General features: G+C 55.2%; 1 protein-coding gene and 1 long non-coding RNA gene across 7 annotated transcripts; one reads left to right on the top strand and one right to left on the bottom strand.

Moving 5' to 3' along the window:
- The first annotated feature begins 2,544 nt into the window (after positions 1-2,544).
- NOTCH4 (notch receptor 4) lies at positions 2,545-24,514 on the top strand. 3 transcript variants are annotated; one of them, XM_088024054.1, is made up of 30 exons: positions 2,545-2,602; positions 3,349-3,430; positions 3,615-3,907; positions 5,382-5,729; positions 5,805-5,927; positions 6,045-6,281; positions 6,398-6,553; positions 6,870-7,064; positions 8,494-8,607; positions 9,819-9,932; positions 10,020-10,142; positions 10,980-11,139; positions 11,971-12,116; positions 12,387-12,539; positions 12,761-12,878; positions 13,097-13,184; positions 13,507-13,657; positions 14,516-14,700; positions 16,835-17,087; positions 17,323-17,435; positions 18,230-18,753; positions 19,350-19,733; positions 19,839-20,014; positions 20,531-20,750; positions 20,906-20,987; positions 21,081-21,219; positions 21,746-22,041; positions 22,258-22,405; positions 22,910-23,007; positions 23,195-24,514. In XM_088024054.1, the coding sequence occupies exons 1-30, from the start codon at positions 2,545-2,547 to the stop codon at positions 23,906-23,908; spliced, it is 5,991 nt and encodes a 1,996-aa protein (XP_087880180.1). In that variant the 3' UTR covers positions 23,909-24,514. The 3 variants fall into 3 exon arrangements, with proteins under 3 accessions (XP_087880180.1, XP_087880181.1, XP_087880182.1); XM_088024055.1 differs by having other exon boundaries at positions 20,906-20,978; XM_088024056.1 differs by lacking the exon at positions 2,545-2,602 and having other exon boundaries at positions 3,280-3,430; positions 3,759-3,907.
- On the bottom strand, positions 11,533-23,755 carry LOC148164141 (uncharacterized). 4 transcript variants are annotated; one of them, XR_015768367.1, is made up of 6 exons: positions 23,418-23,755; positions 22,877-23,028; positions 20,573-20,792; positions 19,194-19,285; positions 16,017-16,083; positions 11,533-11,746 (listed from the first exon to the last, which is right to left on the bottom strand). It is a non-coding gene; the product is annotated as an uncharacterized LOC148164141 (long non-coding RNA). The 4 variants fall into 4 exon arrangements; XR_015768368.1 differs by lacking the exon at positions 19,194-19,285 and having other exon boundaries at positions 20,573-20,724; XR_015768366.1 differs by lacking the exon at positions 19,194-19,285.
- Positions 24,515-25,435: the final 921 nt, after the last annotated feature.

Consider the following 25,435-nt stretch of genomic DNA (forward strand, 5'->3'; position numbering starts at 1 on the left):
GGTTTTTCCACTCAGGTCTTCATAGTTCCATGAGAACCTTAGTGTCCCTATTTTCCTTCCCCTTCTCACAAACACCAAATCCCACGCCCGCCCACCAGTCAGCAAACCAGAAGGTGGCAAAAGCAGGGACTTTTCACACTAGGTGTTTTCTGCACAGGACTCCATCCGCACAGCTGCCACCAATTAAGAAAGGTGATAGGAAAGTGACAATGACATGAAGAGGACAGAAACATGGACAGGAAACTCATGAAAAAACAAGAATAGCCACTAAACAGAGGAAAATAATGTTAGCCCTACAACAAAGTGCAATTTGAAACAATGAGACACCACTTCACCTGTCAGAGTGGTAAGTATTCGGATCCCCAGGGCTGGAAAGAGTAAGGGCATGCACAGAGACTACCACCCAGGTGCAGTCCTGTCTGCTTTCTGGAGACTGGTTGGGCAACACTTACAAGCTTTTAAAATAAGTCTATCCTTTGACCCTTTGACTCAGTAGTTTCACTTCTAGGAATTCAGCCTAAGGAAATAACTTAGACAACCATGCAAATATGTTCAAGAATCTTTATTGCAGCATATAGTATTTTTAAGGTTTGAGATCCACCTAAATGCCCCCACAATGGGAAAGTGGTTTCAATGAATGAGCGTTTATCAAACAGTGGGGTACTGGTTAACCATTAAGACATGCTAGCCCATGGGTCTTCCGGTGTGCTGCATTGAGGAAGACACAGCCTCACTTCGGTGGTATTCCTGGCCCACAGTGCATAAATTGAAGAAACATCAGACATACCTAAACTTAGGAACAATCTACAAAACAACTGACTTGTCTTCTTCAAAAATGTTAATATAATGAAAGGCAAAGTCAGTCCAAGGAATTGTGCCCATATTAAACGATGCTGAAAAGACATGACAACTAAATGCAAGGCATGATCCTGAACCAAGAAAAAAATTCATTACCAAGGACATTATGGGGCAACTGGCAAGTTTGGAATACGGACCGTAGATTATAGTATTGTATCAATTTAAGTTTCCTGATTTTGATCATTGTACTGTGGTTTTGTAAAACATGTTCTTGTTCTTAAGATATTCACAGCCATGTGTTCATAAGTAAAGAAATAACCTTGTGTGCAGCTTACTCTCACATGGCTCAGAAAAAAAGTACCGCGTATTTAGAAAAATCAGGTTGAGCAACTGTGGTCATGATGTTGATGGGTGATTCTGAGTGAAGAGTACCCTGGAATTATATCCTTGCCCCTTCTCTGTGAGCTTTAAATGACTTCCAAGTAAAAAGGGTTTTAAAAAAGGAAGGTACCCTGGGCATACCAGGCTGCAGCCTTGGGTACCCCAGTGCCGGGGGGCTGTGCATGGCTGTGGATGACACCTCCTGTCAACCAGACTCTCAGTTCTCAGTGCTACTAGAGGAACTCAGTGTACGGCTGACCCCAAAGCTGTCCTGGGTTGACTCACAAAGGTAGGATGACTCAAGGCCATGACTTTTCTTTTGTCATTTTATTTACTCTAATTTTGAATTCAAAATCTGGCATTCCTGGGGCACCTGGGTGTCCACTCATTTGGGCATCCGACTCTTGATTTCAGCTCAGGTCATGATCTCATGGTTGTGGGATCAAGCCCTGCATCGGGGTCCGCACTCAGCTCTGAGTCTGCTTGAGATTCTCTCTCCCTTTCCGTCTGCCCCTCCCCCCCCCCCCCCCGCCGCTCACACTCTCTCTCAAAATAAATAAATAAAATCTTAAAAAAAAAAAAAAACACTGGCATTCCTTGCGTCCCAGGGATCTCTGTGGTGGAGGAGGGGAAGGGAACTTACCCAAATGTAGTGTTTGCTGTGGATAATCCAGACTGCAGATTTTAGTATCGACAATGTTCATTTATCATTGATGATGTCCTTACACGTTCCCCAACAAAGGCAGGCTTAGATTTCCCCCCAGAACCAACCCAGTATGTTGCCTATTCCCCAAAAGGAGAAAACTAAGCCCCCAGCAAGGGCCAAGATAAGGGCAAGCAGTGCCCTGGGTTCCCTCTGCCAAAGTTAGTGGTTTCAACTTATGGAAAGTTGCAGATTGTCCAAGAAGCACGGATACGGACCTGGAAGAGAAGTCTCAGCACCCCACACCTCTGTTGCCGGTCCTGACCCTCCCAAGGCGAGGGGCAGCCACCTTGCCATTCTCCTCTCTAGAAAGGGGAGACCACGCAATAGGGTTCAGTCCCAGCCTCCCCACCAGCCCGGTGCTCGCCTTCTATCACCTACCCTGCAGCCACACAGTCCCACCCGCCCTCTCCCCAGGGTTTGTCGGGGACAGAAGGCCCCTCCCTCATCCCCCTCAATGTTCCCGCACTCCTCCCCCTCCCATCGCTAGGGTGTCCAGGACATTGTGTGACTCAGGAAACAGCTCAGACGTGAGGCTTGCAGCGGGCAGAGGAGGAGGAAGGGGCCGTGAGAGCAGAGGAGGTGGCTGCTGCCTCAGTGAGGGCTCTCAGGGTCCTTGCCTGAGGCGGCCAGGGGTCTGGGTTTGGGGCAGGGGCTCTGGGATGCAGCCCCCTTCACTGCTGCTGTTGTTGCTGTGTCACTCAGTCGTCGAGAGCAGAGGTGAGGCATGGGGCGGGAGAGGTGGGGGACCCATCTTCCTTGAGAGGGTGTCAGTGGGTTGGGGGCAGGGGACACTGGATGGAGGAGAGTTTCACACAGGGAGGGAGGACTCTGCCCCTGGAGCTGCACAAACCAGGCTTTGGGGCCTGTGCCAGGGGCGGTGACATCAGGGGATGGGTGGGAGGGTGCCCGCCCCCGGGGAGAACCCAGCTGACCTTGGAGCTGGGGGACAGCAGGCCCTCGCAATCACATTCAGGAGGTGAAGGGGGAAAAAACTGACCACCTGCTAGGGGAGGCTATGACAAGAAAGCAGGAGATGGAGACATGGGAAGGTCAAGGGCTGACCAAGTCCCTTTCCCAGTCCAGCTGTCCCCACCCCCCGGATGGCTCAATGCTGGGCCCTTCCGGGAGGAAATCCCTTCAACGTCTCAGCCATTCACCTTCCTGGCGTCCCTGGGGCCCCCCTCCTGAGCCCTGTTGTCCTGCTTCCCAGGGATGGAGCCTGCGGCTGGACTTGGGAGGCTGGAGAACAAACAGGAAAGGGGCTGGGGATTAAGAGCTGAGAGGATCTAGAAGCCTGCGGTTGGGAGGAGGGGCAGCCGGGGCGTGGGGACCAGAAACAGCGGGGACGGTGGCTGACAGCACATGTGTGGAGCTGCTGCAGGCAGTCCCTCCAGAGCACCCAGAGCAGGCGCCGGGGAGCACAAAGCGCCCCAGTCCCATGCCATCCTCATCTCCACCCCCAGCGCTGCACTGTGGGGGCTTCCCAGGACCCTGTGCCAACGGAGGCACCTGCCTGAACCTATCTCAGGGACAAGGGACCTGCCAGTGAGTGTGCCTCCTGGGAGAGAGAGACTGGAAAGGGGGAGGGAGCGCAGGGCGGAGGCGGGATGGGAAGGAAGGAGAAAGGGAGGCTGCGAAGGCTCCGAAGAGAAAGGAAAGCAAAGGAGGGAGGTGGGAGGGCAAAGAGGGCCCAGGGACGCGAGTCTTCCTCTCTCCTGCCCCCACTCAGGTGTGCCCCTGGCTTCCTGGGCGAGACATGCCAGTTTCCTGACCCCTGCGTGGATGCCCAGCCCTGCCAGAATGGGGGCAGCTGCAAAGCCCTGCTTCCCACCCTCCCAGGCTCCCCCAGCCTTCCCTCTCCTTTGGCCCCCAGCTTCTCCTGCACGTGCCCCTCTGGCTTCACTGGCCGGACATGCCAGGCCCAGCTCCAGGACCCCTGTTCTTCCTTCTGCTCCAAAATGGGCCGCTGCCACATCCAGGCCTCAGGCCGCCCACAGTGCTCCTGCCTGCCTGGTTGGACAGGTGAGCACTGCAGGGGTGGGGGAGAAGGGACAGGCAAGAGCAGGGGGCTGGGAAAGATAGAACTGGAGTCTGAGCGACAGGGAGCCCTTCTGAGGACAGAGCCTGTGAGAATCAAGAAGCCGACTCTTGCTGACCATTTACCGGAGACTGACATTCTCCAGCCCGGCCATACCAGTGGTTAAAATGCTGAAGTATTTCCAAACCCGTCAGTGAATGGCCACGGCCATAGCCCCCTTAGTGCCCCACGCTGGCCCCTTTCCTGGCCCCTCCACCCAGCAGCTAGAGGGTTAACACCTAGCACAAGGTGGTGGGCATCTGAATGGCCTCTATTACTGAGAACAGGGAGCCCATAATAGCACCTGGAAAGACGCGCTGGTGGGAGGGGTAACGAGGGTGGAAAGGATCTGACCCAGAGAGAGGAATGGGTGTCAGTCCTGGGAAGAGGGGTGCAGCCCTGGGGCAAGGTGTGTTAGCCTGAGGAAGCGGTCAGCGGTGCGGAACAGCAGAGAGCCCCTGGAGCGTAAGGCTCCTCTGACCCACCGGGATGGAGCGGACCGGACGGGGCAGTGGAGGCCACAGGGGCGGGAAAGTGCGCTGTGAGCGGTGGACTAGAAACAAGGCTTCTCAAATTTGGCGACGCACAGCAATCACCTGGGAAGCCCTGAACATCCCAGAGAGGCTGATGTAGTGGGGCTGGGGTGGGTCCAGGCATGGAGATGTTTTAACTGCCCGGGTAATCCTGAGGACTCCAGAGTGAGAGAGCAGGCTGTGTGACAACAAGGATCATCAGTGGCAGCTTGCCAGACCCAGTGCTCCGAGCAGGGACTCTGGGCAGCCCTTTCCCAGGCCCAGTGGCAGCCCCGCCACTGCGGAGGCATGTGCCCTCGCACTAGCTCTCCACGTCCTTCGTTGTCAGCTGACGTCCGTATTGAGGACCGGGGGCGATGCTCGGGAGGTGCCGGCTTAGCTCAGTGTCAGCCGCCACCGCGGCCACTGCCCCTGTGCCAACGGCTGCGAGGGGCGTCTCCTCATCATCCGGAACGCCGCACCCACCTAAAGATTAAGGAATCCAGAAGAGGGAGGCCAGACAACTGGCCAAGGGCACACAGCCACTTGTGGCCCAGCAAAGTGCTAAGTCTCCTGCCTGCAGGGGCCGGGGTGGCGGGGGCGGGGGGGTGGTTCTCACCTCCCCACCAAGGAAAGGTCACCACAGGAAGGACCAAGATTTTCTCAGGCAGGGCCAATCAGTCAACAGGGCCAGCAGGGCCAATCCCACCAACAACTACAGGTCCTGTTTTCCAGAATGGCCAAACTGAGGCAAGGGGTGGTGGAGCAGGGCAAAGCGGGTATGGGAGGAAAGGGAAGGAAACGTGAAAATGAGCCACAGAGAAAACCCAGGCAGGGAGCTGGGTTCTCTCGGATGAGCTGGGATTTGTGCAGTGCCACCGACAGCCCCCTCTGTCCTCTGCCTCAGGCGAGCAGTGCCAGGTTCACGACTTCTGCTCGGCCAACCCCTGCATCAATGGAGGGGTGTGTCTGGCCACACACCCCCAGATCCAGTGCCTCTGCCCACCCGGCTTCGAGGGCCATGCCTGCGAACACGATATCAACGAGTGTTTCCTGGACCCTGGACCCTGCCCCAAGGGCACTTCCTGCCATAACACCCTGGGATCTTTCTGGTGTTTCTGCCCCACTGGGCAGGAGGGTCCACACTGTGACCTTCAGCCAGGACCCTGCCCCGCTAGTGGCTGTTCCAATGGGGGCACCTGTCAGCTGGTTCCCGGGAGAGACTCTACCTTCCATCTCTGCCTCTGCCCCCAAGGTGTGTCCTCATCTGCAGCCCCTCTCCCTGGGTAGGGAGTTTCCCTTCCCTCAGCTAATCTCGTGACCCTGTCAGGTTTCACAGGCCCAGGCTGTGAGGTGAATCCAGATGACTGTGCTGGCCACCAGTGTCAGAATGGGGGCACCTGCCAGGATGGGCTGAGCACCTACGCCTGCCTCTGCCCAGAGGCCTGGACAGGTGAGTCGTGTAAGCCAAGTCCATGCACCTGCGGCCCAGATGGTCCGCCCCTGGCCTCTCCTCCTCAGAGGGCTCCCAGCTCCAGCCTTTGTCCCCTCCACACCCCGCCCCCTGCAGGCTGGGATTGCTCTGAAGATGTGGACGAATGTGAGGCTCAGGGTCCTCCTCGCTGCAGAAACGGGGGAACCTGCCAGAACTCGGCTGGCAGCTTCCACTGCGTGTGTGTGAGCGGCTGGGGGGGCGTGGGCTGCGAAGAGAACCTAGATGACTGCCTTGCTGCTACCTGTGCCCCAGGATCCACCTGCATTGACCGCGTGGGCTCCTTCTCCTGCCTCTGCCCACCTGGCCGCACAGGTGTGACAGCGGGCGCGGGGAGGTGGCGGTAGAGATGGCAAGTGAGAGAGGCACCAGGAGGGCGGCTGGGGGCTTCAAGCGGCCCCAGGGAGCCTCACGGCCGCCCTTCCCTCCAGGACTCCTGTGCCACATGGAGGACATGTGCCTGAGCCAGCCGTGCCACAGGGAAGCCCAGTGCAGCACCAACCCCCTGACGGGCTCCACACTCTGCCTGTGTCAGCCTGGCTACTCAGGGCCCACCTGCCACCAGGACCTGGACGAGTGTCAGATGGGTGCGTCACCCCCGCCCACATCAGAGCCTCTCCAAGCCGCCAGGCAGCCTCTGCAAATTGTTTTTCAAATGAAATATGTAATCATCTCTTTTTTCCTGGTTTTGTCCGGATTTGGCATCCCTTCCCTGCACGGTCTTCTCACCAATGCTCAGCCCTCCAGGCCCCATTTAGTCCTTCTCCATCTTAAAGACACCGGCTCTTTCTCTGATTTGCTCTCATCTGCCACGAACAGGCCCTCACGCCTTCCCTGGCAGTCCGGCCTCCTTGCCCTTCCATGCCGGGCCCCCTCGGACTCCTGACTCTTCTCTCCTCCCAGCCCAGCAAGGCCCCAGTCCCTGTGAACACGGCGGCTCTTGCCTCAACACCCCTGGCTCCTTTGACTGCCTCTGTCCCCCTGGCTACACGGGCTCCCGCTGCGAGGCTGATCACAATGAGTGCCTGTCCCAGCCCTGCCACCCTGGCAGCACCTGCCTGGACCTGCTTGCCACCTTCCACTGTCTCTGCCCACCAGGTACCAGATGCATGGGGCCTTGGATAGAGGATCAGGGGGCTAACCCTGAACGCCCCAGGCATGACCCTTGCAGAACACAAAAGGCCCCAGGCCAGTTGGGGACAGTTACAAAAGAATGCTTCTCATCTCCCCACCCCAGATAAAAACTCTGGGAAACCTGCAGCTCCTAGGAGAAGGCCTGCCACAGATGATAGTGAGCTTGTGCACTGCTCAAGTCTGGGGGTGAGGGGGCAGCATTCATTTCATAGTCATTGTAAAGTGCACAGCCTGGTCCGCTGCACACAGAAGCCGGTCAAGGGAGAGCAGAACACCAGCCTCTGCTCATGCCAACTCAGAACGTTCCTCCTAATCACAGAAAAACTCTCCGCTATAGAGATCGAGTAAACCCCTAAAATCCCAAAGGGCCTGTGTGCTTGGATTTGGTACAACAGAAAAAAAAAAAAAAAAAGTGCCACAAGGCTACACCTACCTCCAAGCTAGTTCTAAGGGGGAGAAAAGTCTCTCCAGGGACATAGAGACAGAGCCAATACCAGGAAGCTGAATGAAACCAGAAAAATACTAGCTTATTTTGTGCCAGGTACCACCTGAGCATCTGACCTGCCTTTTGTCATCTTGGCAACAGTCCTGTGAGGTCAAGCATCGTTGCTGTGCCCATTTACAAATGAAGAAACTGAGGCGCAGAGAGGTTAAGGGAGTTGTCCGGCCAGTAAGTGGCAGGGCCGTGATTCAAACCCAGGGCTTCCATAGATTTAACCACTACACAAAGCAGCCTTTCTCAACTGAGCAGCATCCCAGGTCAAAAGCGGAGAAAACGGTCCAGCAATCCAAGCAAGGAACTGCAAAAGCAGACTCCCCAGGCAAGAAGTGGGAGACAGCTGAGGTTCTGGAGACTGATCCAGTTTCAGTTCAGGGTGGGACTGTGGATACCAGGACAAGCCCGAAGATACAGGACAAATATGGGACCAACAAACTCCCCAAACGCCCTTCAAATACCCCCCTTGGAGATTCCTGGTCTCCCTGGCACAGAGGCCTGCTCGGGTAGAACAAGAGGTTTGACTCAGCTCCAAGCAGATGCCCATTTGTCCCATTTGTACCTTGAGGAGGGGGCTCATGAGCCCAGCCGGGTGAGCCTATCTTCTATGCAGAGAATGGCCCCAAAAGGTACTTCCTTGCTGCCCCCACAGGTCCCAGCAGGTGCCCTGTTTCCTGAGCTTTCACAGCTGGAGGGGGCAGGGCTACACACAACAGAGCGGCAGGAACCCCAGGCTCGTCTCCCCAACCCGCAGGCAGAGGGCACCCTGGGAGGGGCTGCCTGATGGGGAGCACGTGCTGGTTCTAGAACCCCGGCCTCCGGGGCAGAAGGGGCGAACAGCGCAGGCAGGGCTGACCTGGCTGAGCCTCAGCCCGCACCACACCTCCATGTCCTCAGGCTTGGAAGGGCAGCTGTGTGAGGTGGAGACAGACGAGTGTGCCTCGGCTCCGTGCCTAAACCGGGCGGACTGCCACGACCTGCTCAACGGCTTCCGGTGTGAGTGCCTGCCCGGTGAGTGTGGACCCACTCCAGCCCCCAGCCCCACCCTTGCCCCACAGTCAGGCCCCGTGATCACCCCAGGCCTCTTGAAGCTCACTCTGGCCTGGCCAAGGAGGCCCTCATTTCTCCAACTCCTCTGCTCCCCAAACTCTTTTACATTCCCCAAATCTTCCCTGGATGCTCACCCACCTTCATCTCTGTCCTGCCAAATTGCCCAAACCACACTTTCTAGCCTCCTCCAGAGTCCTCTGTGTGCCCTCCCTGCTCCTGGAGATCCCGGGCTGGTCTTGGGCACTGCTCAAGTGCCTGAGTGGCCCTGAGTTCCCCTGGACCCGGGCAACACTGCCCCAGGCCTTCCTTCTCCAGCTTCCCAGACCCCTCTGTTCCCTGCTCTGATGATAATGGATGTTTATTGACTACTCCAGGCCAGGCCCTTGGCTGGGTACTTTTCAGGCATTCCCTCGTTTAATCCTTTCAATGACACCATGAGGTCGGTTCCATTATTCCCCTTTTACAGAGGAGGAAACTGGAACCTAGAGAGCTTGAGTAGCTTGCCCAAAGTCACGCGGCTGGCAGGGGGCTGAGCATCATCCCCCTGTCATCTCCACCTGCCCCGGGTGTCTTCTCTGGGAAGCCCTCCAGGTTCACCTTTCCTGGTGAGGGGAAGGGCCAGGACTTACATTTATGCTTTGGATATAATGGATTTTCAGCATTGACACAAATACCCCAGTTATACCTTATTTATATGAAGAACAAAGTCACCAAGTTACTCTCTGTTATGTTCTGAAACTCAAATCACTATTTGAGAAGCCCCCAAACTGGTGCCTCATTATATAATGAAACATGTAGATGAACCCCCAAACCAAGCCATCTGAAACAAGATTCTCTCCATTACAATTTGTAGCGATGTTATTTCTATATATGTAAAAAGAAGACTAAATATCCGTATTAGCTCTAAATTTCTTGTTTAAATCCATGAAATCATACCTGTACAGCTCAGGCACAAATATTTGTGACAAACTCCCTAATAAATCTAGAGAAAGTCACTAAAAAGAAAAGAAGGTAAGAAGGGAGGGAGGGAGGGAGGGAGGAAGGAAGGAAGGAAGGAAGAAGGAAGGAAGGAAGGAAGGAAGGAAGGAAGGAAGGAAGGAAGGAAGGAAGGAAGGAAGGAAGGAAGAAGACAACCTTTGCCATCTCTCCACACTCACTCCTGGCCCCACCAGGATTCACTGGCTTGCAGTGTGAGGAGGACATCAACGAGTGTGGGAGCTCTCCCTGTGCCAATGGGGGGCAGTGCCAGGACCAGCCCGGATCCTTCCATTGCGAGTGTCTCCCAGGTAAACCAGGGCTCAAACGCTGGAGGGGAGAGTGGGGGAAAAGAGCAGACTTCCAGGCAGGTCCCTGATCTTCCTGCTGTGCCATAGGCTTTGAAGGCCCACGCTGTCAGGCAGAGGTGGACGAGTGCCTGAGCGGCCCATGCCCCGCTGGAGCCAGCTGCCTGGATCTCCCCGGAACCTTCTTTTGCCTCTGCCCCTCTGGCTTCACAGGTCAGCAGGGGAGGTGTTAGAAGGGACTGGCCAGAGAGTTGAGCCCATTTGGGGTGGGGCAGAGGTCACTGCTGGGTTTTTGAGGGTTGGGATGTGAGAAGAGAAAGAGACTGGAACCCCCATGAGTTATTCCATGCACAACCTGCACAACCGCACAAGCTGGGGCTGACTGCAGATGTTATCTGTAGGGCCCACAGCGAGCCCAACATGGTGTGATTAGGGTTCAGAAACAGGATGGGGTTCAACAGGAAGCCATTCATTTGCTTATTTAGCAGGAGCGTATTGTCTCCTCTGCCAGACACAGACACAGTGGAATAAGAGAGTTGCTCCCCTCAACTGGCTTTAAATCTAGTGCAGAGAGACCAAGAAGTCTCTTGTCGGTTATGGTCCAAAGGTGCTCTGGGAGAGGACTGCATAGGATTCTATAGGAGCACAAAGACCAGCGATGAGAAGGCTTCATGGAGGAGGTGATGGCTGAGCTGAGTCTTGAAGAATGAGTAGGAGTTTGTCATGATAGAGCGCTTGTTTTAGCTGCAGGTAACTGCATGCACAATGGTGTGGAGGGAAGAAAAGCACACCTTACTTAAGGAACCACAGGACATCCTGAGCTTAGGGTGTGACAGAGCAAACCTGAGGAGCGCAGCAGTTATAGGAAAATCGTGTCACACAGGGCCCTGTGTATCATCCTGAGGAAGTTAGACCATATCCTGAAGCAATAGGGAGCCACTGAAGGACAGCTTCATGGGGAGTGAGCAAGTTATATGTAAGAAGTGGCTTTGGCCCCATCAAGGACACGGAGGGACTCTGTTTCCTCTCTGCCCCATCTCCCCACCGTAGGTCATCTCTGTGAGGTTCCCTTGTGTGCCCCCAACCTGTGCCAGCCCAGGCAAGAGTGCTATGATCAGGAGGACAAGGCCCACTGCCTCTGCCCCAACGGGAGCCCCGGCTGTGCCCCCATTGAGGACAACTGCACCTGCCACCATGGGCGCTGTCACAGGTAACCCTCCAGGCCTCCCCACTTGCACCGTCCTCCAGTCCTCCTCAGCGAGGGCAGGAGAAGACAGCCAGTGAGCCGCCAGCCTGTGGGAAATGACCAAGAGGGAAGAGGAAGGAGATGGCAAAGTGCTGAGCTCACCGCCAATGTGAGGGCGTGACTAGTGAGTGCAGTCCCATGGGGGCAGAGTTCATAAATCACGGGCGAAACCGAGGGCTAGGGGGTCAGAGCAGAAAGAAAAGCATTAGATCCCAGGGCCAATTCATCATACATTAGACAAATATTGAGCATCTACTATGTGTGGATACTTTTCTAGGCACTGGGGGAACTGCACAGAACAAACGAGACAAAATGTTCTTTTTTTTTGTAAGATTTTTATTTATTTATTTTGACAGAGAGAGAGCACAAGCTGGGGAGTGGCAGAGGGAACAGCAGAGGGAGAGGGAGAAGCAGGCTCCCCACTGAGCAGGGAGCCCAACGTGGGTGGAGCCCAACGCAGGCCTCAATCCCAGGACAGGATCATGACCCGAGCTGAAGGCAGACGCTTAACCGCTTAACTGACTGAGCCACCCAGGCGCACGAGCACGTCTGTTCTCACGGAGATTTCATTCTAATGAGGAAAGACAGACAATAAACAGTTATAGCAGAAACACACATACATATTCTTACATATAGCATGGAAGGGGGACAATGCTGAGAGCAGAGCCACTGAGGAAAGGGGCCAGAGTCTCAGGACCAAAAAAGAGGTCCTAGGGGGTCTGACCATTGGTGAGGGGAGGTGAAGAGAAAAACACCAGAAGAAGAAAAAACCCTCCCCTTTCTCTTCATGACCAGATCCTCGTGTGTGTGTGATGTGGGCTGGACAGGACCAGAATGTGAAGCAGAGCTGGGGGGCTGCATCTCCATACCCTGTGCCCATGGGGGGACCTGCCACCCCCAGCCCTCTGGCTACAACTGTACCTGCCCCCCAGGCTACACAGGTGAGGCCCTCCCTAAGCCACAGACATTCTGGGCTGGCCACCCTCTAATCAAGGGCAAGGCCAGTGGAGACATGTGTCCAAGGTCTCTGGGTCTGGGTCACCACCAAGGAGAACGGGGCCTGAGCTGCAGGGAGGGAACACAGGTGATGTGCGGGAGACAGTAAGAAAAGACAAAAGGTTGGATGGGAGAAAACAGAGATGGGGATGAGGGAAAGGAAGGGGCAGGGAAGTAGAGGATTCCCTTTCTCAGACCCCACTCATTTCCCTCAGGGCCTACCTGCGGCGAGGAGGTGACAGCTTGTCACTCAGGGCCCTGTCTCAACGGTGGCTCCTGTAACCCCAGGCCTGGGGGCTATTCCTGCACCTGCCCTCTGAGCCACACTGGGCCCCGCTGCCAGACCAGCACTGACCACTGTGCCTCTGGTGAGTGCCCACTGTGTCCTCCCGCTGGGCCACAGGAGGACAGAGGAACTGGTCAGGGTGTGTCTGTGCCGTAGGAAAACAAATTAATTGGGCACCATGATGGGGTGCTGTTTTGACGGGCGCAGCAGTGGGGGGTGCGTATGTCCTGTGCGTGGTGTGACTAAGGCCACAGGCCAGGTTACAGGCAAGGAACCCCACCCCTCACAGCCTCCTCTCTCCAGCCCCGTGCCTCAACGGGGGTACCTGTGTGAACAGGCCTGGCACCTCCTCCTGCCTCTGTGCTGCGGGTTTCCAGGGCCCACGCTGTGAGGAAAGGACCCGTCCCAGCTGTGCAGACAAGTGAGCAAAGACCCCAAGAGGAAGGGAGGGGGCCCCTCAGCCTCCCCACCCTTCCTCTCCATCTCCTCTGGGACTCCAGGCTGCCTCACATTCCATATCCCACACCCTTTCACCCTGCCTCCCTTTCTAGTTCCCCATCTCACCACCATGTCCCACACACCCTCCCTTTTGATTGCCCGGACTTCCTCCCACTGTGCCCTGTGCCTGTCCTGTTCCAGCCCCTGTAGGAACAGGGCAACCTGCCAAGATGGCCCTCAGGGTCCCCACTGCCTCTGCTCCCCTGGCTACACGGGAGGCAGCTGCCAGGTGAGGGGTGCTGAGCCAAGTGTGCTGAGGCGGTGGTGGGAGGGTCTCCGGTTCTAGAAGACAGAGCAGGGAGCTGGGGAGAAGTATCCACAGGAAAGGGGGTTTGGGATCTGGGAGTGGAGGTCTAGCTTGAGGTTTGCATGGAACAGAAGGGACGTGAGTATCACAGGAAACCAGGGTGGGGGAGGGGAGCTATCACCTGGCCCCAGGCCATTCAGGAGAGAGTCCGGGAGGTGAGGATTTTGAGGAGCTAGCCGAAGACCATCTCTGGGCCGAGAAACATGATATTCTGTCCTGCCTCATGCTCCCTCCCAAACCTCAGACTCTGATGGACTTATGTGCCCAGAAGCCCTGTCTACACAATTCCTACTGCCTCCAGACTGGGCCCTCCTTTCAGTGCCTATGCCTCCAAGGATGGACCGGGCCTCTCTGCAACCTGCCACTGTCCTGTCAGAAGGCCGCTCTGAGCCAAGGTACTAACCCAAGGACCAACTGGGGAGCAGATAAAGAGAGAAAGGGTGTCCCCCTCTACCTGATCCCTGAGGGCATCCACACACAACATTTGGCCAAAACAACCAAATGAGAGTCAAAGTAACACAGAACAAACATTATGACTGATTCTACAGCCTCACCCTCGGGGCAACCTAACACAACTCAACTTCTATCACCATGCTCAACACAACTCAAGCAACACCAACCAGTCCAGCCAACAAGACTCCAGGTTAACACAACTACTGGGACATAACTCAACGTGAAGCAACTCAACTCTGTCATTACCATCATAAGGCATCTAGAGTAGATCACACTGAACCCAACTGCACTCAACTCAACTGCTGCTCCCCACTCACTTGGATGTTATGTCAACCCCCTTGTAAAAGAATACGCCCCTTATTCATATGAGGCTTAATATGAGCAGAACTCAGGAAGGAGCCTCCTGTGGGGTTAGGGGATGGGAATCCCAGTGAGAAAACATCAGGGGATGCAAATTCAGGGGACAGACTTGAGCCATTAATTAACCCCCCCACCCCCAAAGTTTCCTTTGAGTTCTTGCTTGCTTGAGACTTGTTTTAAACCAAGAATACAGTTGCTTATAATGGTCTAATAAGTTTAACAAGAGGTATCTCTCTCCATTCTGGCAGAACAGGCAGGAGGGGGATCTTGATGTTATAACCTCTTCAGCACCAGAAGTCACTGACTCCTCAGGCTCCAAGTGGCCTCCACCCACCCCAGGAATGTTAGTGATCCCCAAGAGCCTCTCTGCTCCGTCTGGGGCCCCAAGAACCTTTCCACCCCACTTAGCTGTGCCCATCCCTGTCTGCCTCTCTCCTCAGGCACAGAAGTTTCTTCCCTGTGCCAGAATGGAGGCCTCTGCATCGACAGTGGCTCTTCGTATTTCTGCCGCTGCCCTCCTGGATTCCAAGGCGGTATATGCCAGGACAGAGTGAACCCATGTGAGTCCAGGCCCTGCCAGCACGGGGCCACCTGCATAGCCCAGCCCAGTGGGTATCTCTGCCAGGTGAGCAGGTCTAGAGAAGAGCTGGGGAGGGGAGACAAGGGTGGGCTGCACAGGGCGGGGGGGGGGGGGGCACTAGGGCAGTGCCACTGGGAGGGGCACTGATGGATTCATCTCCCTTTCCTTTCTTTACCCCACACATCCAACCCACCACCAAGCCCTGTCCTTTTGCATCCTAAATCTTTCTCAACTCTGTCCTTCCTCCTTCACCCTTTGTCCCATTGCCTGTGGGGCATAATCTGTGCAGGCCTGGAGCACCCTGTCCCTGCCCACAAACTTGTCTGCCTGGAGGCTCAGCCTTTACTCAACCATCAGGGTGCTCTGTGGAAAATGTTAAGCTGACCTGTCACTCCCCTGCTTAAAACGCTTCGGTGGCTGCCCACCTCTTTGACAGTGAAGTTCGAGGCCCAAGTGACCCAGCCTGGCCTGACCCTTGGGTCTTATCTCGCCCCACCCCCACCCTCCTACTCTCTGCTCCAGCTGCGGCTGGCTTCCCTACACACCCTGTTTACTGGCTCTTCTGTGCCCTTCCTCACCCCTCTTCCACTGGATGGTGCCCAAGAAGCACCTTGCTCAGGAAAATGCCCCTAACTTCTCTCCAGTCTGGGTTTGGGCCTCTCTCTGGTGGTTCCAGTCACTGAACAGCAGAGGCAAAGCTGGGATTCAAGTCCGAGCAGCCTGATGCCTGATGCCAACTCTGGGGGAGCCTGAATGACTCAGTCGGCATCTGACTCTTGATTTCAGCACAGGTCGTGATCTCTGGGTCATGAGATCGAGCCCTGCATCAGGCTCCTTTGCTGGGCATGGAACCTGCTTAAGATTCTCTCCCTCACCCTCTTTTGGGGGGGAGGTGTCGGTGTCTCTCTCTCTCTCTCTCAAAAAAAAAAAAAAAAAGCGCCCTGACTTTGAATAAAAGGCATGATGTGGATCCCCTAACCATTCTCTTTAATTTTTTAATTTTTTTTAACTTTTTGTTATGAACATTTTCAAACATACACAAAAGCAGTGTACTAATTAATAGTGAACACCCCTGCACCCATGACTCAGCTTTACCTCCCTTTTCCTGAGACTCCTTCCGTCAGACATCCCCAAACACCCCGTTCACCTGCTTCTCCCAACCCTCTGGCCACTCCCCGGATTCTCTGTAATCCCCTCTTTCTCCACCTTTCTGAAGCCTTGCTGGCACTGTGCTCTCCTTGCTCTTGCAAAAACTCAGCCCACAGTACAGAACTTCATCAGTGACCCCTCTCCCACTAGCAGAATGGCATGAAACAATCCCCAAATGCTTAAGGGCACCGGTTAGGACATCACAGACTCACACTGAATCCAAGCTCTGCCACCAACTTGTGCAAGTCACTCAGTATTTCCAGGAATCGTTTGCCTTTTCTGTAAAGTGAGAATCAAATGAGATAACACACATGCAGGGTTTGGGGGAGAGTTTTATGAGGTTATGTATAAAAATCATGTAATAAATGCTAGCTAGTCTCTCTCTTCTGGTTGAATGAGAACTTCATGGAAGTGGGGAGGAGTTCTAATTCTCTTCATGTTCCTAGTGCCTAAAACAGTGCCTGGCACAAAGTAGGCATTCAGTAAATGCTTACAAATTAATCAATAAAGGGGCACCTGGGTGGCTCAGTCATTAAGCATCTGCCTTCGGCTCTGGTCATGATCCCAGGGTCCTGGGCTCGAGCCCCTTGTCAGGCTCCCTGCTCTGCGGGAAGCCTGCTTCTCCCTCCCCCACTCCCCTGCTCCTGCTTGTGTTCCCTCTCTGGCCGTTTCTCTCTGTCAAATAAATAAATAAAATCTTTTAAAAAAATTTAATAAGGCATGACAGAGCCTGGTGGAGGTGTGGCTGGGGGAGGGAGATCTTACCAAAAACAGAGCTATTGTTTAGTGGCAATGCACCATAAGATGCTTTGGGACTGCTGGAGGGGCTAAGTTGCACACCACTAAACGACTGTGTATCATGGAGTTGAGACAGAAGGGTTAGGCTACACAGGGCTGTGATGGATGGTGAGTTAAATGATGCTTTGAACTGGAAGGTGGGAGAGAGCCGGGCAGACAATCTTGAGCTGGGTCCCCTGTAGTGTTGGGATGGGCTGGATGACTGGTTCCGTCTGACCCTCTTTGCCCACAGTGTGCCCCAGGCTACAGTGGACAGAACTGCTCGAAGGAATCCAATGCTTGTCAATCCCAGCCCTGTCACAACCATGGGACCTGCATCCCCAAACCTGGAGGCTTCTCCTGCACCTGCCCTCCAGGCTTTGTGGGGCTGCGCTGTGAGGGGGACGTAGACGAGTGTCTGGACCAGCCCTGCCACCCCACAGGCACGGCAGCCTGTCACTCTCTGGCCAATGCCTTCTACTGCCAGTGTCTGCCTGGATACACAGGTGAGGCCTGGGAAGGTGTGTGCAGTCCCTTCTGTGGCACAACCGAGCTCACAATCCCCACCCACAAGGCAACCTAGTCAACATGTCCATCCCCCTGCCTCCACACCGCACCCCAGAGAATAAGCCCCAGGATCCCTCTGCCCATGCATGTAGTGCTGGGTCAATTCCCAGGAATGAGCTAGGAAGGAGGCAGCGACCAAAGCCGTATGTGACATCTAATCCCACCCCACCACAGGCCAGTGGTGTGAAGTGGAGACAGACCCCTGCCAGAGCCAGCCCTGCTCCCATGGGGGGTCCTGTGAGACTACAGTGGGACCACCCCTGGGCTTCACCTGTCACTGCCCCCAGGTGAGTGACTGCAAAGCTGTCTTCCCTGTTGCCCCCAGCACTGATGCAAGGCGAGAATGCCTGAGCTGGGGTCCTAGAGGGGAATTCTTGGCGAAAGCTAGCCCATGCTACGGGGTGAGTGACTCAGAAGCAGTTCAGGGGGAAAGGCAGGATCAGGTGGTAGCACAAATGGAATTTTCAGAAATCATGGGCACTGCCTAAGAGAAGGCCCCAAAGTCAAGCTGGGTGAGACCCTGGAAAGTTCTTTTACCTGTGTGTGTGTGTGTGTGTGTGTGTGTGTTTATGGACCTCAGATGCATGAAATCAGGTTAATCATAAGCCTTGGATCATGATACAGTAACATCATTGGTTTGTGCACAGCCTTCTTTGTATTTTTCTTATAACGTAACACCCCATAAACCTAACCTAAGAATTACCGTAGCAGTGATAACTCATGCACTTATGTCTTTCTCTATCCTGTTCCCCTTCCAGAGAAAGAGAAAGTATATAATCCTAAGTCCAAAGATGAAGATAATATTAATTTAATTACTACCACTCTCTAAGTGCTTAGTCTCCTAGGTTGTTGCCACAGCTGTGGTTCATCCATTTTCATCACTGTGTAATATGTCATTGTGTGAAAATACCATGGACCATGGTTTCAACATCTGTAAAATGATGAACTTGATGTTCTCTGAGGCCCCTTCCAGATATGAGACTATAGAACCCTCTGAATTATCTTAACCCAAGAGTTTGCTTGGCGGGGGGTGGAAAGAATAATACAAGGGCCTCCACCAATATTTCTCTCCTCTCCACAGGGTTTTGAGGGCCCCACCTGCAGCCACAGAGCCCCCTCCTGCGGCCTCCATTACTGCCACCATGGTGGCCTGTGTCTGCCCTCCCCCAAGCCTGGCTTCCCACCCCACTGTGCCTGCCTCAATGGCTACGGGGGCCCTGACTGCCTGACCCCACCAGCTCCTCACGGCTGTGGCCCTCCTTCTCCATGCCTACACAATGGCAGTTGCTTAGAGACCCCTGGGCTGGGGGCCCCAGGTTTCCGATGCTCCTGCCCTCCCAGCTCTCCAGGGCCCCGGTGTCAGAGGCCCGGAGCAAAGGGATGTGAAGGCAGAGGTGGAGATGGGGCCTGTGACGCTGGCTGCAGCGGCCCTGGAGGAAATTGGGATGGGGGAGACTGCTCCCTGGGGGTCCCAGACCCCTGGAAGGGCTGCCCCTCCCACTCCCGGTGTTGGCTTCTCTTCCGGGATGGGCAGTGCCACCCGCAGTGCGACTCTGCAGAGTGTTTGTTTGATGGCTACGACTGTGAGACTCCTCCGGCCTGCACGTGAGCCTGAAACCCTGACTTGGGGGTGGGGGCGGGGAGGGCAGGGTGAGGCAGGAGGAAGGACACAGATGCCTCTAGGTTGCAGTGTGACCACAGCCTCAGGCTCCAGGGAGTTTCCACCCTAATAACTGTTGCTAAGTAGGGGTAGAAGACACTAGGCTCCTGCCCAGGGGAGGAGGGCAGCATCAATATTTAACATGGGGACCGGGAAGGAGGGTACTGCCTCTGTCTGGGCTCCTCTCTAAGAGCTGTGGGAGCTCTGGCCTCAGGCCTCTTTCTCTATGCCCCGTTGCCATGGAGGATCTCCCCTAGCAACCAGCACCCCTGAGGGAAAAGGGCCTTGGACTCTCCTTCAGGGAGACAGGAGAGCTTGGGACAATAGGAAGAGGGGACAGTCTTAGGAGACAAAGGCATCACAGACATTAGAGGGTCTGGGCTACCTGCCATCCAGGGCCTGACCAAGCCCACTGCTCCGGAGCTCTCCCCACTTAGCAACCAGTGCCCTAGAGGCAGTGGAATATCAGGCATCTCTCTGGAATGAAGAAGGAGGTCAGGTTTCTTTGGGGATCCTGAGTCCCCCTCTCCTCACCCCACAGTCCAGCCTATGACCAGTACTGCCACGATCACTTCCACAACGGGCACTGCGAGAAAGGCTGCAACACTGCCGAATGTGGCTGGGATGGGGGTGACTGCAGGCCTACAGATGGGGATTCAGAATGGGGGCCCTCCCTGGCCCTGCTGGTGGTGCTGAGCCCCCCAGCCCTGGACCAGCAGCTGCTGGCCCTGGCCCGGGTCCTATCCCTGACTCTGAGAGTGGGGCTCTGGGTAAGGAAGGATAGTGATGGCAAGGACATGGTGTACCCCTATCCTGGGGCCCAGGCCGAAGAGGAGCTAGGAGGAGCCCTGGACCCCTCACATCAGGAGAGAGCAACCCCTCACACACAGCCTGTGGGCAAGGAGACGGACTCTCTCAGCACCGGGTAAGAAGGCCGGGCAGGGGGATGCAGCAGACACCGGTTTTTTGATGGGTGGAGGGAAGAGAGCCAGGGACCAACACAGGCGTCTCTGTGGCGCCTCCCCCACAGGTTTGTGGTGGTGATGGGTGTGGATTTGTCCCGCTGTGGCCCTGACCACCCTGCATCCCGCTGTCCCTGGGATCCTGGGCTCCTGCTCCGCTTCCTGGCCGCCATGGCGGCAGTGGGGGCCCTGGAGCACCTGCTGCCGGGCCCCCTGCTGGCTGCCCATCCTCGTGCTGGCACCGGTAGGTGACCCCCCTCATCTCCCCTGACCTTGCTCCCAGACCCACTTCCATGCCAGCAAGCAGCAATGGAAGCCAAATGACACAGGATTGCAGGGACCCCAAATGTTCTGTGTGGAGACTGACCCTCGTGAACCTCTCATTCTCTAAGTGGATCTCCTCATGGCCCATTTGCTCTTCAATCTCCTTCCTCATTTCCCTACGTACTTTATCCTAACCTTTATCATCTGGTCCATCCTCTCTACTAAATCCAATCATCCCTCTGTCACACAGCTCACGGGACACGAAAGAATCATAACCCATATAGCACTTACTACGTGCCAGGCCTTGTTCTAAGGGCTTTACAGTATCAACTCATTTAATCCTCCCAACAATGCCATGTGGCAAGTACTATTATGATTCCTACTTTGCAGATGAGGAAACTGATGAAAGAAGTTACTGCACTTGCCCAAAAGTCTCAGAGTAGTGCCCAGCCTCACGAGAAATGGTCTCTTTTTGTGACTGTGTCTCTCCCGCCAGCACCACCCACCAACCAGCTTCCCTGGCCTGTGCTGTGCTCACCAGTGGCCGGGGTGCTTCTCCTGGCCCTTGGGGCTCTTCTCGTCCTTCAGCTCATCCGGAGGCGGCGCCGAGAGCACGGGGCCCTCTGGCTGCCCCCTGGGTTCATTAGAAGGCCTCGAACTCAGCCGGCTCCCCGCAGACGCCGGCCTCCCCTGGGTGAAGACAGCATTGGCCTCAAGTAAGAGTGAGGAGGAAAGGGACTCAAGAAGGGGACTCTTTCCTGTGGAGATATTTATGATCAGAAGTTGATGACAGAGGAAGGGGAGAGGGGGAGGAAGGCTGCTGGAAATCCTGGGGACCCTGACGGTCCTCTACCCAAACACCCCCTTCCAGGGCACTGAAGCCAGATGCAGAAGTTGATGAGGATGGAGTTGTGATGTGCTCAGGCCCCGAGGAAGGAGAGGAGGTGGGCCAGGTGAAAGCACTGGGGCAGGAATGGTCCTGAGGTAATGGCAGAGTTGAAGGGACGAGTCATCCTTCCTTCACTGATCTTTGTTCTGATCCTAAGGCTGAAGAAACGGCCTCACCCTCCAAGTGCCCGCTCTGGCCTCTGAGCGGTGACTGTCAGGAGCTCCCCCAGGCAGCCATGCTGACTCCTCCCCAGGAATCGGAGATGGATGTCCCTGACGTGGACACCCGTGGACCCGGTATGTGAGCCAACCCAGACCAAGAAAAGGAAAACTCCCTTTGACTCTTTTAGAATCAGAAAGCCTTTTGATATTAGAACTGAGAAAATTAATGTTAGAGTTAGTGCCTTAGAATAGTGATTCTTAAAGTGTGGTCCCGGGGCAGAAGAATCAGCATCACCAGGGAAATTGTTAGAAATACACATTCTCAGGCTCCACTCCAGAACTACTGACTCAGAAATTTGAGACATTGGAGAATGTGTGTTGTAACCAGCCCTCCAGGTAAATCTGATCCAGACTCAAGTTTGAGAACCACTGCTTTAGAATGTCTAAGAATTAAGGCCCACCGGCTCCTTTTACAGATGAGGAAACTGAAGCACAGAGAAAAGTAAAAAAGTCATTTGACAAAAGCCACACAAAATCAAGAGCCAGCGCTGGGCTTCCTGACACCTCAGGCTACGATTCTCCCTGAACCTCTATGCTCTCCTCTCCCAGTTATGTCCTTTTGATTGACTTGTCTCCCATTCTTCATGTCTCCCACCCACAGATGGGGTGACACCCCTGATGTCAGCAGTTTGCTGTGGGGGAGTGGAGTCCAGGACCTTCCAGGGGTCATGGTTGGGAAGCCCTGAGCCCTGGGAACCCCTGTTGGGTGGAGGGGCCTGTCCCCAGGCTCACACTGTGGGCACTGGGGAGACGCCCCTACACCTGGCTGCCCGATTCTCCCGGCCAACCGCTGCCCGCCGCCTCCTTGCGGCTGGAGCCAACCCCAACCAGCCAGACCGAGCAGGGCGCACCCCTCTTCACACCGCTGTGGCTGCTGATGCTCGGGAGGTTTGCCAGGTCAGTGCATACCGGGGTCGCTAAGGGGAACAGGGGGCAAACTCCTAAGTAAAGCGAGGAAAAGCATCCCCTAGGGTTGGCAGAGAGGAAGGTGATGTGAGATTGGGGATCTGAAAGAGAAACAACAGATGACCATATACGGATTTGGAGCTGATTAAGAGTGTGAGCTAGCTGTCCAGGACATACCAGGGTCACTGGCCCTCTCTGGACCCCCAGCTCCTACTCCGCAGCAGACAGACTGCAGTGGATGCACGGACAGAGGACGGGACAACAGCCCTGATGCTGGCCGCCAGGCTGGCGGTGGAGGACCTGGTTGAAGAACTGATCGCAGCCCAAGCAGATGTGGGGGCGAGAGATAAATGGGGTACGGATCTGGAGAGGCTGGAGTTGTGCTATGGAGAAGTGGCACAGATGGGGTGTGAGATAAGATGCAAAAAAAGGAAGCAGCAGAGGGACCAACTGGAGACTGGGGGATTCCCTCCCACCTAGCTGTCCCGGTGGTAAATATGCGGGGCGATGTCAGTATGGAACTCTATCCCTATTCAACAACATACACACACCGCCCTAGCCCACTGGAAACTAGGCTGAGGAAGGAGTGTCTGGGAGAAGGGGCAGAGGTCTAGTGGGGGGAGGTCTCCCGGTCCCACCGAGCCCAGAACAATGCCCCATTGTCCCTCCCGCGCGCCGGTGACGTGACGAGAAGCAAGGCTTCCTGCCGGCCGGCGGTCACCCGGGCAACGCTTCCGCCTTTGAGGTAACCCCGCGGGCCCAAATAAGTCCTTCCCCCAAAACCAGAATCCGTGGGAAAGAGGAACGCAGGCGTCTGTTCCCCAACCTCAGAGTAACAACCACCCACGTCGTCTTCTAGGAAAAACCGCGCTGCACTGGGCCGCCGCCGTGAACAACGCCCGGGCCGCCCGCTCCCTTCTCCAGGCCGGAGCCGATAAAGACGCCCAAGACAGCAGGGTTAGACCGGGAGCTGGTTCCCTACAAACACAAAACAAAACGGGGCGTGGGAGAGGCGGAAAGCGCGGGAACGCCACCCAACCTGAAGGGGGAAGGGCCAGTGGCCAAGTGGGTGGAGCCCGGAAGAGCCACCCTGTGGGCGTGGACCTCCCTGACCTCGCCCCCCTGGCTATTTCTTCCGGCATAGGAGCAGACGCCCCTGTTCCTCGCGGCCCGAGAAGGGGCGGTGGAGGTAGCTCAACTGCTGCTGGGCCTGGGAGCAGCCCGGGGACTGCGGGACCAGGCTGGGCTAGCGCCCGGGGACATCGCCCGCCAGCGCAACCACTGGGATCTGCTGACGCTGCTGGAGGGGGCGGGGTCACTGGAGGCGCATCACAAAACCACGCCGGGCCGGGGGGCGGGCCCCTTACCCCGCTCGCGGACCGCGTCGGGAAGCTTGCCCCCGCGTGGGGGCGGGGCTCTGTCGCGCTGCCGGACGCTGTCGGCCGGAGCCGGCCCGCGTGGGGGCGGAGCATGTCTGCAAGCCCAGACTTTGTCCGTAGAATGGGCCGCGCGTGGGGGCGGAGCCTACTCTCATTGCCAGAGTCTTTCGAAAGGAGGAGCAGGAGGCGGCCTGCCCCCCGGAGCCCGTAGGTTTTCTGCAGGCATGCGCGGGCCTCGGCCCAACCCAGCGATAGTGCAAGGAAGATCCGGGGTCGCTTCCGGGAGCGGGGGTATGGCCTCGGCTGATGACTGGCCCTGCGATTGGGTGACCCTGGGAACCTGCGGCCCCACCTCCAACACTCCGATCCCGCCTCCCTGTCTTACGCCGTCCCCGGAGCGGGGATCCCCTCAAGTTGCCTGGGGTCCCCCGACCCACCAAGTAATACCTTTAAACGCGGGAGGCGAGTGTCAAAAATAGGACGCTACGTGACAGGGAGGGATTCTGAAAGTGGGCACCCATTATAGGACAGTCTGGAAAGACTCCAGATTTTAAGATCCTGAAGCCCCAAAAGTGAGGGGTCATGAGTATGCTGTCCTCCCCAAATGAATGTTTGCCCACTCCGTCTTCCACGTAGAGAAACTGCAGCCCTGGAAAAAGGGTTTAGGGTGCTGGAATGACGAGGGCCCAGCCCTTCTCCCAGAAAATAAGGGTGAGAGGCTACCGAAGGGTGAAGTGGAACTGGGGAAGTACCTCTGAACTGGAACCAGTAACTGCAGACATATAGGATGTAAGACGTTCTTTCCTGTATATGGTATCCAAAGGAAGCCTCTATCACCCATTACAGCCACCTCCCACAAATGGCTGACAAATATTTATTGAGTGCCCACTATGTGCCAGGCACTGGTGTAGGTGCTGAAGTTGGGGGGGGGCAGGGACCACTCCGGCTGATGATTCCTTGCACTCTCCCCACTTTCCTCCTCAACAAACCATCGCAGGGATGAGGCGCCATTCTTCTGGTCACCACTGTATTTAAGAAAAACTGTCAACCCATAATAAAGCTTATTTGAAGTCAACCTTTTTTTGGATGAGTTGAGTGGAATGGGAAAAAATATGGAAATGACTGCATAGTGTTTTCCGAATTTTGTGCCCTAAGGTCAAAGTCATCCCTTTGGATGGAGCTTTAAGTACAGTTCAATAACAAGAATAAGTAGATTTGGGGGTACTGTGTTAATTTAAAGTATCATCTGAAGGCAGGAATCTCTCATAGCCCAGGGAGAAACCACACACACACACACACACACACACACACACTAGACCATGCATATCCTTTGTCTTCTTCCAAGGGCATTTAGTTATTCCTAAAGCCTCAAATTGAGGAAGATGGAGAGAGCGTCTCAAACATTATCCACCTTTCAGAAACATGGTTATACCTCCTTAATGGTGATGGGCCTGAGACATGGAGGCATGAGGCATTTTGGCTTTCAAGCCAATAGTAACTACCATTTATTGAGCATTCAATATACGCCAAATACTTTTATCACATTTAATCCTCACATCAACTCTACAAGGCAGGTGCTGTCAAAATTCCATTTTACTCTTTGAGAAACTGAGGCACAGAGATTTTATTTGCCCAAGATTTCAAGGCATTAAGTGGTAGAACCAGATCTCTTCATCACATTTCATGCTCCCAGCCACTCAGCTGTAAACACAGTATGGCAGGTTGCCATTTAGAGGTCCTAAAATATCTCAGTCCTGCTCCCACCCTGGTGCCAGGCAGCCTGACCAGCACTGGGACCAAGCCACGGAGGTGGTTGTCTCCCTTTTCTATTTCTATATCCTTCATTCATGACCAGAGGAAAGTTTCCCCTGACCCTCGTCTCACATTTGGTACATACCTTGTACCCTGAATAGACAGTAAGCACCTGGAGGGCAGGGATAACTATTCAACGCATATTTATTGAATACTCACCATGTGTTGGAGCCGCTGCCAGGGGTATATGTATA

This window comes from Eumetopias jubatus, unplaced genomic scaffold (assembly GCF_037043125.1).
Source record: "Eumetopias jubatus isolate StellerSeaLion01/CBP00866 unplaced genomic scaffold, mEumJub1_p1.0 scaffold_6, whole genome shotgun sequence".
Taxonomy (NCBI): domain Eukaryota; kingdom Metazoa; phylum Chordata; class Mammalia; order Carnivora; family Otariidae; genus Eumetopias; species Eumetopias jubatus.